Raw genomic sequence first — 18,695 nt, 5'->3', positions numbered from 1 at the left:
TATATGAGTATGATAAAATGACTAAGATGTTGAGGTTAATCTGTCAATCTGACTAGGGGATGAGTGTGTTAGGCTTGGAAGAATGATCATATAACGCTGTTCAAGGACAACCTTGAACTAAAAATAATCGTTATAATACATACATTTTAGTAGAAAGGGGATTCAACTTTATATTCAAGTAGATAGAAAAACTTATATTGCGTAAACTATTTTTAAATGAAGTGTGAAAGATTCTAATTATTTTACAAACAGAAAGGCACAGTCGGAAGGAGCAGGTTCATTTGTCTCATTCATTTTGGAGACAGGGGTGTCACCAAGCTGTGCGGTATTCATTAGGTATGTCCTAACTAGAGGTTGGCCGATTAATTAGGGCCAATTTCAAGTTTTCATAACAATCGGTAATCGGGCATTTTTGGACACCGATTATGGCCGATTACATTGCACTCCACGAGGAGACTGCGTGGCAGGCTGACTACCTATTACACGAGTGCAGCAAGGAGCCAAGGTAAGGTGCATTAAACTTATCTTATAAAAAAACAATCAATCTTAACATAATCACTAGTTAACTACACATGGTTGATGATATTACTAGTTTATCTAGCTTGTCCTACGTTGCATATAATCGATGCGGTGCCTGTTAATTTATCATTGAATCACAGCCTACTTCACCAAACGGGTGATTTAACAAGTGGATTCGCAAAAAAAGCACTGTCGTTTCACCAATGTGTACCTAACCATAAACATCAACGCCTTTCTTAAAATCAATACACAAGTATATATTTTTAAACCTGCATATTTAGTTAATATTGCCTGTTAACATTATTTTTTTTAACTAGAGAAATTGTGTCACTTCTCTTGCGTTCTGTGCAACAGAGTCAGGGTATATGCAGCAGTTTGGGCCGCCTGGCTCGTTGCGAACTGTGTGAAGACCATTTCTTCCTAACAAAGACAGCCAACTTCGCCAAACGGGGGATGATTTAACAAAAGCGCATTTACGGAAAAGCACAATTGTTGCACGAATGTACCTAACCATAAACATCAATGTCTTTCTTAAAATCAATACATAGAAGTATATATTTTTTAAACCTGCATATTTAGTTAAAAGAAATTCATGTTAGCAGGCAATATTAACTAGGGAAATTGTGTTTTACATAATTATGACATAACATTTAAGGTTGTGCAATGTAACAGCAATATTTAGACTTATGGATGCCACCCGTTAGCTAAAATACGGAACGGTTCCGTATTTCACTAAAAGAATAAACGTTTTGTTTTTGAAATGATAGTTTCCGGATTTGACCATATTCATGACCTACGGCTCGTATTTCTGTGTGTTATATTATAATTAAGTCTATGATTTGATATAGCAGTCTGACTGACCGGTGGTAGGCAGCAGCAGGCTTGTAAGCATTCATTCAAACAGCACTTTCCTGTGTTTGCCAGCAGCTCTTCGCTGTGCTTCAAGCATTGCGCTGTTTATGACTTCAAGCCTATCAACTCCCGAGATTAGGCTGGCAATACTAAAGTACCTATTAGAACATCCAATAGTCAAAGGTATATGAAATACAAATGGTAGAGAGAAATATTTCTATAATTCCTATAATAACTACAACCTAAAACGTCTTACCTGGGAATGTTGAAGACTCATGTTAAAAGGAACCACCAGCTTTCATATGTTCTCATGTTCTGAGCAAGGAACTTAAACGTTAGCTTTTTTACATTGCACTTTTACTTTCTTCTCCAACACTTTGTTTTTGCCAAATTGAACCTACTAAATGGATTTTATTGATGTATTATATTAAGTTAAAATAAAAAGTGTAGTTGTTCATTCAGTATTGTTGTAATTGTCATTATTACAAATACATATATATATATAAATATCTGCCGATTAAATCGGTATCTGCTTTTCTTTAGTCCTCCAATAAATCGGAATCGGCGTTGAAAAATCATAATCGGTCGACCTCTAAGTCCTAACTCATTTTTACAGATGCATTATAAGCTCAAAACATTTTGCAACAAAAATTACAATAACCGTGTCCATTTGCATGACAATTAATTATAACCCAAAATGCCATTGTCATTACAACTCCAGTGTCTGTACAGTTCAGCTCATCACTTAGCACATCCCTCGCCCTAAGACAGACATCCAAAGCATGCCATTGAAAAAGCCCCCGTCACTGTACATTAGTGCAGACGACCGTAACACGTGCACAAAGTCACACACACGCACAGTCACACACGCAGTCACACACACCTCCTAATGGCCAAGTGGCAAGTAGTGGTGAAGATGTCCCAAAGACAGCTACAAGTCTGGTCTTTCAGACAGAGGGCCACAGAAAGCCAGCAACAAGTCTGGTCTTTCAGACAGTGGACCACAGAAAGCCTAGGATATCTATTTCAGATATAGGTCAACAGATACAAAGGACATTCAACACCAACCCTTCTTTCTGCATGCAGAGGCTAATAATCCATAATCAGTTGTAGAGGCTGAGTTTAAAGCAGTGTTTCTCAACCCCTGGTCCCTGGGAGTATGTTGCTGACCTCCTGACATTGATTTACTCCATTCTACAGTTTAATCTAGGCACTTGGCTATTCTAAGGAGGGAGGGGCATTGCTTGCCTGTCCCTGGTACTGAAATATATTGGGAAACACTGCTTGCTTGTGCGCCTGCGTGTGTGAGACAGAGGCTCAGTCTCAGCAGGGAGAACTGAAAGTGAATAGGACCAAACATAACAGGAACACAGGAGTGGACCCCAGTCATTTCCCTCTCTCACTATCTCATTCCACCTCCCTTTCTCTCTCATTCCACCTCCTTTTCTATCTATCTGTCTGTGTCAATGTGTCAAGCGACTTCCAACAGGCCAGTTCAGCTGCTAAGCAGTGAAAGGGTACAGTTGAGAGGAGAGGGCCAGGGGAGACAGTCACGGGAAAGAGGGTGAGCCCATCCTATTGTTCAAACGATGTGGAGCAGAAAATGAGGGCAGAAACGCAACACTCTTCTCCCCCTGGCCCTCTCCAGCTCTCCCTCAGTCTGTCTGTCTGCCTCACTTATCACTGTTCTGCACCTGTCCATCTCTCGAACCTGTCTCTAACCTCTCGCTATCCCTCCCTTCCCTAACCTCTATCGCTCCCTCCCATCCTAGCCTCTATCCCTACCGCCAACTCTAAACTCTTTATCCTTCCCTCCCACTTCTCTCTATCCCTCAATCCATCTTCCTAACCTCTATCCCTCCCTCATCCATCTTCCTAACCTCTCTATCACTCCCTCCATCTCTCTAAACTCTCCAGCCTTCCCTCCATCCCCCTAACCTCTCTCTAACCCTCCCCTGGGTTCCAAATCTCTGTTTCTCTCTGGAGAGAAGTACATGATGAGGCAGCTGACCGGACCTGCAACAGAGATTGACTGTGGATACTTGTCTGAGGTTAAGACCAACAGGCTTCTGTGCTTCAGTGAAAGCACCTGAAAGAGGATGGCCTTACATGTGTGTGACTGCCTCCTTCTGTGGAGACACAAATATATTACATATCATGACTGATGTTGGGCCCTGTAAAATCTGGTTTATTTTTTTGCCTGATTTCTCTGTTTTGTTTTTCTAGGTTTCTGTTTTTCGCAGTTTATTCAGGTTCACTCAAAATCACACTTTAATAGAAAAACAAAACATTGTTCAAATATTGTTGAATTCCATTTTAGTGTCTAGATTCTGTGTTCCATCCACAACACGGATTTTATAGGGCTCTACTGATGATTGTGGTCCTTCTGTAGCTCAGTTGGTAGAGCATGGCGCTTGTAACGCCAGGGTAGTGGGTTCGATTCCCGGGACCACCCATACGTAGAATGTATGCACACATGACTGTAAGTCGCTTTGGATAAAAGCGTCTGCTAAATGGCATATATTATTATTATATTATGAGTGGCAGAAATACCAAAGACTTTCCACATTAATGCTGCTGTCATTAGAAAATGTAAATAACACACCAACTTGGGTCCCCAAGACAGTCATTCAGTTAAGACTGTTTCCTTGGTGATTGGCAATTCATCCCTTCTGTCTCTTTATTACATTCTTGACTTAGACCAAACCCTTTTCCACTCCTCTCACACTCAAACAACCAGCCATTTCTTCCTCTCTGAGTCTAATGGCACTCATTGGCATAACAAAGACTTCAGTGTTGCCAAATAGAACACAAACACCAAATAGAAGCACCTACCTAATACACCCCTCCAGTCACCGATATTCCACACTGTGTTGCTCAGTAAACATCCCTCTTAAACACACCTACCTGCACACTTCAGGGTCTCGCTCTAAGAGCATTCAATTTGTAAACAGTCTCATCACTCTGTCAGTCTCCCTCTCTCACTCTGTGCCTGTGGCAACAGTAAAACATGTCCCTCAGGCTGAGCATTCTCCCATCTGTCATCAATACACTGCTGTGTTAAATTCTATACTAACAGACAAAATAATGCATAGACATCAATGTCAAGTTTAAATTCATAACATCATCTTATCAAGCCATCTAACACTTGCGATCTTGCATCAGATATGAGACAACACCCTGGCCAGTGGGTACTTTCTGTAGGCCACATGTCCATGAGTAATCACTGAATGTTGGCTAATAAAATGACAGAGAATGGTAAATAGCTTAGATAACTTAAGTTGGGTCTGTCTGTCTCTTTTGAACAGATTTCGCTGGCTACATTGAATTCCTCAGTGTATGCGTCATAGTATCATCCAGCGTTAGCGAAACTTGGGAGAAGAGAGGCAGTGAGCAAAGTTGTTGAAGAGGAGCTCCGAGAAAGCATCAAATAACTGACATTGACAGATGGGTACACGTGGTTTAAAATGAGAATACCACTACGGGAGAGATCTAGACGAGGCAATGCAAAGATACACCTGCTCCGTGGCCTTTGAATTCTGAGTGACGTTACCCAGCACCGTTTCGCCACCATTAATAAAAGTACATTTAGGGTAAGACACCAACAAGAGAGCAAGTTATTAAAAACGGAATGGACAAATGTATAAGCTAGCTATGTGTCTGTATTGCGCAAGCCAACCAGCTAAAGCTAGAAAGCTAACCCCAAACTACTGTCATAACTAGCTAGTTAATTTAGCTGTCTGGGTTAGTTCACTAGCTAGCTTGCTAACTAGAGCGAACTAAACAACATCCAGAAACATACCTGCTATTTGGTCAAAGTAGTACAATTCATCAATTTATTTTCGACTTTCGAGTCCTCTTATGTTGTTTTACTTGGTGTTAATACAGATAATGTTTAAATCTGAGAGAAAATACTTCTGAAAGAGCAGAGCATATCCATAATTCGAGACAGACAGATAAATTCGTTAAATGCAGCTCCAACCTGTTACCTTTGTGACCGAAGCCAGACGAGCCGCCTTGCCCCGCTAGAGGGAGTACAGGTATTGGTTGAGCACATAGCAGTAGGCGGTGCTCGAGACAGCGCCCGCTTTGAATATTGGTGAGTCTGTCTGTCAATCTGTGATAAATTGACTCAGGGGAGAGGTCTTTCAGTGGTCTACATAAATAGAAATACAAAAACTTTGTGAATGAAAATGCCTAGTGCTGTGTTTGTCATAATACATGTTTTAACTGCTAAGAAAGAGGTAAGCTATTGCAGAAACAAACGAAACGCATCACAACTTGTGGCATTAATCAGTTTGCACTCCTCAAATTCCAACCATCCCAAAGGGTAACCGTTCCACTTGATCTACCAGATCCCCTGCAGAGGGCGCCTTTAGCACACATTATGACCGATTATTGGCAATTAGGACAGAGGCCTAAAGGACAGTTTATTCTACTAATTTGAATCAACCACTGAAATGGCCTTTCGACTCTTTTCCATATAGAAAATTCTCAACACAAATGAAATATTTTCTTATTTTGAAAAAATATTTGTTCTCACTCATTGTGGTGCCAAAACCTGTGAATTCAAGCAGTGTTCATATTTTTGGATGACATTTTTAATTGCAGTCTATTGTGTTGAACACAACAATTTCAAACAATGTAGGTTAATATTGACTATGTTGATTAATAAATATTGACTATGTTGATTAATAAATATTGACTATGTTGTAATACGGCTGTGATGACAACTTTTTTTTTTTAATCATCAATTGAGAATTGCGTTGCCAAAGCTTCCCTGTCTCCTCCCTGTTATTGAATAATAGCCTACTACAGGCGTTCTTTGACCATTATGTTGTAGGCTAGTCCACCACCACACCCATTTCCCAACTCCACCAAACTCTTTCTCTCACACACGCACTTCTCTCTCCAGCACTCAGCTTTGACAGCCCGCTCCATACATCAGTCGCTCCGGGAATGGGATCATCATTAGTGAGTGCGAAGAAAAACTTCCAGTTCTTCCGATTCTACGCTCTCCAAAGACTACTCTTCAAACTGCGGGGATAGCTTCGAGATAAAGCGATAGCGACTGGCAGAAATAGATATTACAGGCGTTATAAGTTGATGAAAGGAGAGGTAACTTTACGCACTGTGGAACGACAAAGAGTATTGGGTCAAGCGACAAATGGGGTGAAGTTTGGAGTTAAAATTATATGAGAACATTTACTACTAAATTTATGGGGTAGAAATCATTATTAATAATGTTTTGAAATAAATTAACATCACAAAGGGGGTAATTCGGATAAGATATCAGGCGCGAGGCGCGTAAACGTAGGCCTATGTGGTCGTTGGCAAGTTTTATGTAGGCTAACCAACTATTCTCTGTGACTTGATTGCGGATGATTTATAAACATTAAGACTAAGTAGGCCTAAGTGAGTGTGTTATATTAGGATAAGTTTGGAGCCAAAGCTAGAAACCAAAAAACTGCCACTGATCGTAACCAGCAATGGCAAAGTGGTTTAGTTCCGCCATCAATCTGAAGAACGGAACCGAACGGGTCCGCTCTGCCTCGGAGTCCGGCACTCAACCCCGAACCAGACACGGGTTAACACCGGGGACCAGTCTGAAGGGGAACCGGGTCAAGGAAAGTGCTGGAGGGATAGGCTCTATACTGACCGGAAGAAACCGGAAAAACTCGGCCATCGAACTGGGTCGGAACGGCTCGGGTACTGGCGGGAACTCGTTTAAGGACGGTAAGATCTGGGACAGTCTCATCCCTGGGAAGAGTAGGAAGAATTCCAAGCTCGAGGTGGGGCCATCTGAGGAGCATCGTCCCACCAGGACATCCAGTTTGGCGCATGCGTGCATCAGCAGGATGATCAAGGTGGACAAACAGGATAAGGGTCCCAAACATAGCGGTACAGGTGAACAGGTGGGATCCGAAAACGAGAGGGAGAAGGTGGACATCAAAACAACGATGGTGAGTGGCGCAGATTTGGTACTGACATCTTTGTCAACAAAGTCTTAGATTGAACAAAATGAAAAAGTCATTTAGTAGTAACAATATATGCTATAATTAGCCCTACAGTGTTATTAGGCTTACTGTATTCACATTTGATCCTGTTGTTTATTGTCATATGTGTATGGAAGCATTTGGAAGCTCGTTCCCGCCACCCAAGTTATAAGTCATAATTGCGTAATAGAATGTGGTGTATGGCCAATATACCATGGTGAACTGTAGGATGGTCTGATATACTACGGCTTTCAGGCTTTCAGCCAATCAGCATTCAGGACTTGAACCAACAAGTTTATAAAAGGAAATAATGCACGCCCTAGAATGCCCTTCAAGCCAATCAGAAACATGTATTCGACAACGCCATGGTATAACTCATGTTTGACTATGTTTGAGCTGCTTTTGAAAGCAAAAGTCGAATTCGTAACATTATTGGCATTGTTGAGTTAGATTTTCATAATGGCTATGATGGGAATGGTATATATTTAGTAAACTTAAATATGTTAAATTATAGCCATGGTATGAAAGGGATAATCAACTCGGGGCTCTACGTTTTCCCGTCGTGGAACACTAGTGCGTCGTGGAACACACTTTCCGCGTTGTTCATTATTTTCCATACAACGCATGTTGATTATCCCTTACATAAGTCATAATTATGAGATAGTAAATCAGAATAATGAGATACCAGGTCATAATTATGAGGTAGTCATTCATTATTATGAAATATGGAAGTTATAATTATGAGATAATAAGTCTGGATCATGGACATTGAATAGTCCTGCAGGTCACGACCCCTTTTAAAAGGGAAATCTGTGATTCAAACAATAACAAAGCCCACTCCCCGCCACTTAATTGGTAAACAGCTGAGGAATGGGGCAGGAGAAATGTAACCACATTTAAATACATAGATGCAAGGACTCTCACAAACAGATGTAGGATCTTCATTTGATCCTGTATCCTACAGCAGGAATATAATCCTGCAGCAACAGGACATGTGAATTATTATGTGGATTCTAATTCATGGCCATTTTTTGTAGGGGTTGATACATTTTTCATTATGGCAAATCAAGTCTGATATTTTAAAGTGGAAATTACAAACTTTAGAAGCCTTTTTAATCCTCAAATAGACTACAAGTTTGCCATTCCTGCTGTGCAGGAAAATAATTCAAAGCAACAAAATTGACCAAATTAAGATCCTACATCTGTATGGATGCAAGAACTGACCATCTGTGTTGTGAACCTGTACAGTGTTTGTTTACAATTACGTTGTTTACAAACAATGGAGTAACACAAGTTTATATTTTTGGTTCTGATGGGGTAAGACCATTGCTCATGAGGAATTTCTAAGTTACATTCTTCAAGAACCAATGGCTATATATTAATAATTCATTAATTTAATTGAACAGGCACCAACTCACAACAACAAAACTCTTCAGTCCATTCATTTGGAACAATATCACCACAAACTCTCTCTCTCTGTCACGTCCTGACCATAGAGAGCCCTTATTTTCTATGGTGGAGTAGGTCAGGGCGTGACTGGGGGTTTCGTCTAGTTTAGTTTTTCTATGTTGGTGATTTTGTTGCCAATTAGAGGCAGCTGGTAATCATTGTCTCTAATTGGGGATCATATTTAAGTAGCATTTTTTCTACCTGTATTTGGTGGGATATTGTTTATGGGTAGTACTCCAGCACTCCATTGTCGTCACGTTTCATTCTTGCTTTATTGTTTTGTGTGTTTCACTAAATAAAGATGTGGAACCCAGATCACGCTGCATGTTGGTCTGACCGAGTATGCGTCCAACAATCGTGACACTCTCTCTCACACACACACACACACAAAATCTGTGATTCACGTTATACAGATCGCCTAACCATATCTCATAATAATGACTTACTATCTCAGAATTATAACTTAGTATCTCCTAATAATGACTTACTATCTCAGAATTATAACTTAGTATCTCCTAATAATGACTTACTATCTCATAATTATAACTTAGTATCTCCTAATAATGACTTACTATCTCATAATTATAACTTAGTATCTCCTAATAATGACTTACTATCTCAGAATTATAACTTAGTATCTCCTAATAATGACTTACTATCTCAGAATTATAACTTAGTATCTCCTAATAATGACTTACTATCTCAGAATTATAACTTAGTATCTCCTAATAATGACTTACTATCTCATAATTATAACTTAGTATCTCCTAATAATGACTTACTATCTCATAATTATAACTTAGTATCTCCTAATAATGACTTACTATCTCAGAATTATAACTTAGTATCTCCTAATAATGACTTACTATCTCAGAATTATAACTTAGTATCTCCTAATAATGACTTACTATCTCAGAATTATAACTTAGTATCTCCTAATAATGACTTACTATCTCAGAATTATAACTTAGTATCTCCTAATAATGACTTACTATCTCAGAATTATAACTTAGTATCTCCTAATAATGACTTACTATCTCATAATTATAACTTAGTATCTCCTAATAATGACTTACTATCTCAGAATTATAACTTAGTATCTCCTAATAATGACTTACTATCTCAGAATTATAACTTAGTATCTCCTAATAATGACTTACTATCTCAGAATTATAACTTAGTATCTCCTAATAATGACTTACTAACTCATAGTCAGATTTTTTTTAATTGGGTGGCAGGAACGAGCTTCCATACATATATGTGTGCACTGATATAAAGAAAGAACTGTAGCTAGGAGAGTTGTGATCAGTCTCTCTCTCCCACCTCAGCCTTTGTCTCTACTTCTTCCTCCCCCTCCTGTCTCTCTTTCCTCACCACACAATGCACTGTGCTTTTATAACCCGCTGCATTCATGCCACAGCGCTCGGGACCAGCCGTACAAAAAACACACAATGAGACCTAACCTCTTTCCCCAGTCTGTCTTCCTGTGTCCCTTCCCCTCCTGTTCCCTAACTGCTGTCACACACATACACACAGACAGACACACACCCACGCACGTACACACACAGACACACCCACACGCACCCACGCACACACACACACACACACACACACACACACACACACACACACACACACACACACACACACACACACACACACACACACACACACACACACACACACACACACACACACACACACACACACACACACACACACACACACACACACACACACACACACACACATGATACCTCTTTCTCCTCTTATATTTCTCCCCCTAGTGAAGGCTATGTTTGAGGCATCATCTAACACTGTGGTGACTGTAGCTCTCCCACAAGCAGCTCAGATCACTGTGGCGCCGCTTTGATGAAGATCATACAGGCAGTCAGACAGACACGTAAACACTCAACACACAGAGCCATGGGAGGGAAGACACACACAGAGCACAGAGCAGGGGAGATTCCCCAAGAAACATTCCCAGTTCGTCAAGGGGACGTCTCCATACCAACTAGACTGTTACAGGTTAATTACACAGGTTATTGCAGTTACTCTGGCAGAAGGCCTACAGTATAGTACTGTGAAGGTTAGGGAGAGCATTTAACAACTTCTCTCCCGCTGTGTAGCTGATTATTCTGGAGGACTATGCTGACCCGTTCGACGCAGAGAAAACGAGGGAGCAGAGGGAGGCGGAGAGGGAGGGAGAGAATGATGGATACATGGAGCCCTATGACGCCCAGGTTATCATCACAGGTCAGTAAGGTCAGGGGTCAGATCTTGTCCTGGAGAGCTACAGGGAGTCCAGGCTTTTGTTCCAGCACAGCGCTGATACACACTGGCTCAGATAATCAACTAATCACCGAGACCTTGATTAGTGGAATCAGGGCTGGAGTTAGTGCTGAGCTGGAACAAAAGCCTGCAATCCCTGCAGCTCTCCAGAATCAAGGTTGTAGACTGCTGCTGTTAAAAGGTTTTTAAAGGATCGGACTAGAACGAGACCCTCCGCTCTCTATCTCCCCTGACTTCCTCCCTACTGGCGGTTGCTATGGGAATGGTGTTGTGCTGCGACAGTGGGTGCAGCTTCCTCTTGGATTTCCTGTCTCCTGCCTCTGTTTCCTTTACCCCATTCTCTGGAAAGGAAGTTACCTCCAGTTTCTTCCCCCCACCCCTTCCATTTTACTTTACTTTTGTGTGAAAATAACCAAAGACCCCCACCTCCCATCCCCTCCTCCTGGTCTCACCCAATCACTTCCCAGAATTCAGGAAGAGGTCCGTTCTGTCATCCATTCAGGCTCTGTGTTGACCTTTCTTCCCGTAGCTCCATTGTTTAGTCACACAATAGCCCAGACACACAGGCTACCTGACGGCCTCCACAGACATGTCTGACCACATCACAAGCTACTAAGCTATGTGTTATACTCTTAGAAATAGGGGTTCCAAAAGGTTTCTTCGGCTGTCCCCATAGGCTGTCCCCATTGGTTCCAGGTAGAACCCTTCTTGATCCAGGCAGTACTATTTTGGGTTCCATGTAGAAAGAACCCTCTGTGTAAAAGGTTCTACCTGGAACCAAAAAGGGTTCTTCTAAAGGTTTTCCTATGGGGACACCCGAATAACCCTTTTAGGTTCTAGATGGCATAGTTTTTTCTAACAGTCTATAACTGAACAATGGATCACAATCATGTCACATCAGCAGTAATGTTGGAATGGCAGAGTTGAGGGTTTGATATCCACATGGGTCAAACAGGCCTACCAAATAATGGCCATGTTATTGTTCTAATGACTCTGTAGGTATTCGTAGGCGGGGCTCCAAGGACCTGCTGAAGGTGTGTGTGCTGCTTCCCAAGGGAGATGGAGAAGGGGGCAAGCCCGCACCCCCCCACATCTACGACACTCCCTACGAGGGGCTGCTGGAGACAGATGGGGAGGCAGGAGGGGTGTGGATCCCTGTGACACGGCCCGAGTCAGACCCTCGCCCCCCTGGAGAGTATGAACTACCCTGGGAGTGGAGGAAGGAGGACATCGTCAGAGCACTGACAGGTAGATATATGTTTTCCAGAGGGAGGGAGGTAAAGGGAGGGAAGGAGGGAGGTTAAGGGAGGGAAGGAGGGAGATGGAGATAGAGGGAGGGAAGGAGGGAGGGAGGTAAAGGGAGGGAAGGAGGGAGATGGAGGGAGGGAGGTAAAGGGAGGGAAGGAGGGAGGTAAAGGGTGGGAAGGAGGGAGGTTAAGGGAGGGAAGGAGGGAGATGGAGATAGAGGGAAGGAGGGAAGGAGGGAAGGAGAGATGGAGGGAGGGAGGTAAAGGGAGGGAAGGAGGGAGATAGAGGGAGGGAAGGAGGGAGATGGAGATAGAGGGAGGGAAGGAGGAAGGGAGGTAAAGGGAGGGAAGGAGGGAGATGGAGGGAGGGAGGTAAAGGGAGGGAAGGAGGGAGGTAAAGGGTGGGAAGGAGGGAGGTAAAGGGAGGGAAGGAGGGAGATAGAGGGAGGGAAGGAGGGAGATAGAGGGAGGGAAGGTGGGAGGGAGGGAAAGGGGGGAAGGAGGGAGGTTAAAGGGTGGGAAGGAGGGAGGTAAAGGGTGGGAAGGAGGGAGATAGAGGGAGGGAAGGAGGGAGGTAGAGGGAGGGAAGGAGGGAGGTAAAGGGAGGCAAGGAGGGGGAGGTAAAGGGAGGGAAGGAGGGAGGGAGGTAAAGGGGGGGAAGGAGGGAGGTAAAGGGTGGGAAGGAGGGGGGTAAAGGGTGGGAAGGAGGGAGGGGGAGGTAAAGGGAGGGAAGGAGGGAGATGGAGGGAGGGGGAGGTAAAGGGAGGGAAGGAGGGAGGTAAAGGGTGGGAAGGAGGGGGAGGGAAAGGGAGGGGAGGAGGGAGATAGGGAGGGAGGGAAGGGAGGGAAGGAGGGAGGTAAAGGGTGGGAAGGAGGGAGGTAAAGGGGTGGGAGGGGGAGGAGGGAGATAGGGAGATGGAGGGAGGGAGGGAGGGAAGGAGGGAGGTAAAGGGTGGGAAGGAGGGAGGTAAAGGGAGGGAAGGAGGGGGAGATAGAGGGAGGGAAGGTGGGAGGGAGGTAAAGGGAGGGAAGGAGGGAGGTTAAAGGGTGGGAAGGAGGGAGGTAAAGGGTGGGAAGGAGGGAGATAGAGGGAAGGAAGGAGGGAGATAGAGGGAGGGAAGGAGGGAGGGAGGGAGGTAAAGGGAGGGAAGGAGGGAGGTAAAGGGTGGGAAGGAGGGAGGTAAAGGGTGGGAAGGAGGGAGGTAAAGGGGGAAGGGGGAGGAGGGAGATAGAGGGAGGGAAGGAGGGAGGTAAAAAGAGGGAAGGAGGGAGGTAGAGGGACGGAAGGAGAGAGAACATATTGCATACAACAATGATACACAAACATACACAGTTCTCCCTCTGTCTCTCTCTGTCTTTCTCTCTCTCTCTCTTTCTCTCTCTCTCTCTCTCTCTCTCTCTCTCTCTCTCTCTCTCTCTCTCTCTCTCTCTCTCTCTCTCTCTCTCTCTCCAGCCCAGTTTAAGAAGGGAATGAGCAGTTTGCCCCCTAAAGAGGAACCTCCTCCACCCATCAGGCAGCAGACTGTCAGTCATCAGCAGACCCTCAGACAGAAGACCTGGAACAAGAAAGTCCTCGTCCCCTCTCCCTCCTCCCCTACTCCCCCCATTCTCAATCTCTCTCCTCCCTCACCTCTCTCTCATTCCTCTCCCCCCTCTCCCACCTCTCACTCTTCTCTCACTCCCAAACTTGCCCCATCCTCTTCTCCTCCCTCCACCACCTCCACACCCAATGCAGAGACAGCCAAAGTGGACCCCACCCTGCCCCTGGAGAAACAGAGGTACGGGAAGAGGAGAGAGAGAAGGGAGAGGCTGGATGGGGGGAATGAGATACACTATATATACAGCAGTATGTGGACACCCATTTAAATGAGTGGATTCGGCTATTTCAGCCACACCTGTTGCTGACAGCTGTATACATTTGAGTACAAAGCCATGCAATCTCGGTTTGTGGACTCTGGAGCAGTGGAAACGTGTTGTCTGTAGTAATGAATCACGCTTCACCATCTGTCAGTCCAACGGACAAATCTTGGTTTGGCGGATGCCAGTAGAACGCTACCTGCCCCAATGCATAGTGCCAACTATAAAGTTTGGTGTTGGAGGAATAATGTTCTGGGACTGTTTTTCATGGTTCATGCTAGGCCCCTTTAGTTCCAGTGAAGGGAAATCTTAATACTACAGCATACAATGACATTCTAGACAATTCTGTGCTTCCAACTTTGTGGCAACAGTTTGGGGAAGGCCCTTTCCTGTTTCAGCATGACAATGCCCCTGTGCACAAAGCGAAGTCCATACAGAAATGGTTTGTCGAGATCCGTGTGGAAGAACTCGACTGGCCTGCACAGAGCCCTGACCTCAACCCCATCGAACACCTTTGGGATGAATTAGAACGCTGACTGCGAGCCAGGCCTAATCGCCCAACATCAGTGCCCGACCTCACTAATGCCCTTGTGGCTGAATGGAAGCAAGTCCCCGCAGCAATGTCCCAACATCTAGTGGAAAGCCTTCCCAGAAGAGTAGAGGCTGTTATAGCAGTAAAGGGGGGATCAACTCCATATTAATGCCCATGATTTTGGAATGAGATGTTTGACGAGCAGGTGTACACATACTTTTGGTCGTGTAGTGTAGCATGATGCTGCCACCACCATGCTTGGAAATATGAAAAGTGGTACTCAATGATGTCTTGTGTTGGATTTGACCCAAACAAAACGCTTTCTATACAGGACATAAAGTTAATTTCTTTGCCAAATTTCAGGCAGTTTTACTTTAATGCCTTATTGCAAACAGGATGCATGTTTTGGATTTTTTTTGTTCTGTACAGGCCTCCTTCTTTTCACTCTGCCAGGTTAGTATTGTGGAGCAACTTCAATGTTGTTGATGCATCCTCAGTTTTCTCTTATCACAGCCAATAAGCAATGTAACTGTTTTAAAGTCACCATTGGCCTCTTGGGGAAATCCCTGAGGGTTTTCCTTCCTTTCCGGCAACTGAGTCAGGAAGAACACCTGAATCTTTGTAGTGACTGGGTGTATTGATACACCATTCAAAGTGTAATTAATAACTTCAACATGCTCAAAGGAATATTCAATGTCTGCTTTGTTTATTTTTACCCATCTACCACTAGGTGCCCTTCTTTGCGAGGCATTGGAAAACCTCCCTGGGCTTTGTGGTTGAATCTGTGTTTGAAACTCACTGCTCTATCGAGGGACCTTACAGATAATTGTATGTGTGGGGTACAGAGATGAGTTAGTCTTTAAAAAAACAATATTATTGCACACAGAGTGAGTCCATGCAACTTATTATGTGACTTGTTAAGCAGATTTTACTCCTGAACTTATTGAGGCCAATACTTATTGACTCAAGACATTTCAGCTTTCCATTTTTTATTAATTTATTATGGGGTATTGTGTGTAGGCCAGTGACACAAAATATCAAGGGTGTGAATACTTTCTGAAGGCCCTGTATACTGTATAGCGTCATAGCATATTGCTCTAGCCTGTACTTACTCCTCAGCCTGAAGGGTGTGAATACTTTCTGAAGGCCTTGTATACTGTATAGCGTCATAGCATATTGCTCTAGCCTGTACTTACTCCTCAGCCTGAAGGGTGTGAATACTTTCTGAAGGCCCTGTATACTGTATAGCGTCATAGCATATTGCTCTAGCCTGTACTTACTCCTCAGCCTGAAGAGTGTGAATACTTTCTGAAGGCCCTGTATACTGTATATCGTCATAGCATATTGCTCTAGCCTGTACTTACCCTCAGCCTGAAGGGTGTGAATACTTTCTGAAGGCCTTGTATACTGTATATCGTCAAGCATCTTGCTCTAGCCTGTACTTACTCCTCAGCCTGAAGGGTGTGAATACTTTCTGAAGGCCTTGTATACTGTATAGCGTCATAGCATATTGCTCTAGCCTGTACTTACTCCTCAGCCTGAAGGGTGTGAATACTTTCTGAAGGCCCTGTATACTGTATAGCGTCATAGCATATTGCTCTAGCCTGTACTTACTCCTCAGCCTGAAGGGTGTGAATACTTTCTGAAGGCCCTGTATACTGTATATCGTCATAGCATATTGCTCTAGCCTGTACTTACTCCTCAGCCTGAAGGGTGTGAATACTTTCTGAAGGCCCTGTATACTGTATATCGTCATAGCATATTGCTCTAGCCTGTACTTACTCCTCAGCCTGAAGGGTGTGAATACTTTCTGAAGGCCCTGTATACTGTATAGCGTCATAGCATATTGCTCTAGCCTGTACTTACTCCTCAGCCTGAAGTGTCCATACTTGCGCCAGCGAATACTTTACTTTTCGGTGGTCAATGACTGGTAAGATACTTCAGGACAGCGGTCATGTGTGCTAGCAAGGCAAAGGTCCTGGGTTCGAGCCTCGGTGTGAAGGAAGTGGTATTCGCTAAGCAAGCATTCTCTCTCTCCCTCCTACCCTCCTCTAACTTCCCAACCCTCCCTATATTCCTCCCCTAACCTTCAATATGACATTCATCCCCATCCATTCTACTGCTCTGAAACTCTAAACATTGTATGTATGTTTGTTTCTCTCCCCCCCCCCCTCCTCTAGCTGGTACCATGGCAGTGTGAGTCGCCAGCAGGCTGAGGCTCAGCTCCAGCGCTGCAGGGATGCCAGCTTCCTGGTTAGAGACAGCGAATCAGGGACCAGCAAATACTCCATCGCGCTCAAGTTAGTGTGTTTCTGTGTTACACTTCTCACTCTTCAGTGAGCTCTCATCATTAACCACTTTACACACCACAGACATGGAGGGTGAGCAGCATGTGTTGGAATAACTAAGCCCCTAACCCTTTGCTACAGTACAGACATCCAGACTGTACCCTCTAGTTATGTAGCTATAGCTCCACATCTCCCCTGTTACTGAAGTAATATGGTATCTCTCTCTCTCTCTCTCTCTCTCTCTCTCTCTCTCTCTCTCTCTCTCTTTCACTCTCTCTCCCCCTCCCTCCCTCCCTCCCTCTCTCCCAGGACCAGTCAGTGTTGTGTCCATATCATCGTGGCCCAGACTAAAGGCAGTAAGGGTCTGGGTTATACTCTGGACCAGAGTAGCTGTGTGTTCAACAGTATACCAGAGGTGGTGCATCACTACTGTACACACAGACTGCCCTTCACTGGAGCTGAACACATGACCCTGCAACACCCTGTCCCCAGGCCACACTGAACACACACTGAACACACACACACACACCACTGCAAAGGAGTAGCAGGTCTCACCCAAACAGCTTGAGAGGTACAGTATCATCTTGAGTTTCTCCAATGCACAGCCTAGTGGTCAAACCCTCACACTGCGTAGCACAGAGAATGTTTCAGGAGGGAATAATGTTCTGTACTATGTATTATGTCATGTTTCATATGGGCCCCAGAAAGAGTGGCTGATGCTTTTGCAGCGGCTAATGGGGAGCCTGATAAATACCAAATGCCAAATGTTCAGCTAGTTAGCCTAAGTACCTGTATGTGTAGTGTGCTCTGGGTAATATTAGGCCTCATTGATTTGATAGCTGTCTGTATTATCATCAGACACATACAGTATGGTGCCTGTTAGACAGCAGTATGATCTGTTTTTGATGTGAATGTATTTGCACATGTGATGGCTTCTGCAATGACCCAGGCTTGTTACTGTAATATTCAAGGCTTGTTACTGTAATATTCAAGGCTTGTTACTGTAATATCCAAGGCTTGTTACTGTAATAGCCCAGGTGTGTTAATGTAATAGCCCAGGCTTGTTACTGTAATATCCCAGGCTTGTTACTGTAATAGCCATGGAGCCAAAGCTTGTAATTGTAATATCCCAGGCTTGTTAATGTAATAACCCAGTCTTGTTACTGTAATAACCCGGGTGTGTTACTGTAATAACCCAGGATCTTTACTGTAATAACCCAGGCATGTTACTGTAATAACCCAGGGTGTTACTGTAATAACCCAGACTTGTTGTACAATGCATGAACTACTGTAATGTTGACTGGAATAAAGTGACTGTGCATTTAGTTTCTTCTGTTTTTTAGATAAAGGCAATTTAATAATTATGACACAGACACACACACATACACACACAAACACATGCGCACACACACAAGCACACGCACACACACATGCACACACACGCACATACACAGACACACACATGTACACTGGCACACACATACACACACAAGCACACAGATCAGAACAGAAACACATATGACTTGGGTGATTGGGTGATTGCCCCGTGATGAGAGTGAGAAGCTAACTACCGGATGTGTGAGCTGAGCTCCTCTTTAACCTCAGAGCCATTGACCTGGGTAGTAAATAAATTAGAGTTAGACACTACACAGGAACATACACA

General features: G+C 43.8%; 2 protein-coding genes across 3 annotated transcripts in view; one reads left to right on the top strand and one right to left on the bottom strand.

Annotated features, from left to right (window-relative positions):
• The window catches only part of LOC118378474 (cingulin-like), a 28,596-nt gene extending 23,242 nt beyond the window's left edge, over positions 1–5,354 (bottom strand). Inside the window, exon 1 of one of the 2 annotated variants that reach the window (XM_052495416.1) lies at positions 5,174–5,354. Coding sequence is in view for 1 of the 2 variants with exons in the window: in XM_052495415.1 (XP_052351375.1) it covers positions 2,440–2,453 (14 nt within the window). In the remaining variant the exon portion in view is untranslated. Of the gene's footprint in view, positions 1–2,439; positions 2,576–5,173 lie in introns of those variants that run through there. The other variant, XM_052495415.1, reaches the window with a different exon arrangement.
• Positions 5,355–6,209: 855 nt separating this feature from the next.
• On the top strand, positions 6,210–18,357 carry LOC127915344 (SH2 domain-containing adapter protein E-like). Its single transcript, XM_052495413.1, has 6 exons — positions 6,210–7,334; positions 10,946–11,072; positions 12,108–12,356; positions 13,809–14,133; positions 16,925–17,044; positions 17,342–18,357. The coding sequence occupies exons 1-6, from the start codon at positions 6,861–6,863 to the stop codon at positions 17,532–17,534; spliced, it is 1,488 nt and encodes a 495-aa protein (XP_052351373.1). The 5' UTR covers positions 6,210–6,860; the 3' UTR covers positions 17,535–18,357.
• The last annotated feature ends 338 nt before the right edge of the window (positions 18,358–18,695 follow it).

Source organism: Oncorhynchus keta, chromosome 34, assembly GCF_023373465.1.
Source record: "Oncorhynchus keta strain PuntledgeMale-10-30-2019 chromosome 34, Oket_V2, whole genome shotgun sequence".
Lineage (NCBI taxonomy): Eukaryota > Metazoa > Chordata > Actinopteri > Salmoniformes > Salmonidae > Oncorhynchus > Oncorhynchus keta.
The sequence above is the reverse complement of the archived record's forward strand: the minus strand, read 5'-3'. Positions and strand labels throughout refer to the sequence as shown.

Excerpts from the sequence above, each read along its gene's own strand:
- LOC127915344 (XM_052495413.1), top strand. The coding sequence starts at position 6,861 with ATGGCAAAGTGGTTTAGTTCCGCCATCAATCTGAAGAACGGAACCGAA. Across the intron at positions 11,073-12,107 it reads CGCCCAGGTTATCATCACAG|GTATTCGTAGGCGGGGCTCC; the intron begins GTCAGTAAGGTC and ends ATGACTCTGTAG. Across the intron at positions 17,045-17,341 it reads AAATACTCCATCGCGCTCAA|GACCAGTCAGTGTTGTGTCC; the intron begins GTTAGTGTGTTT and ends CCTCTCTCCCAG.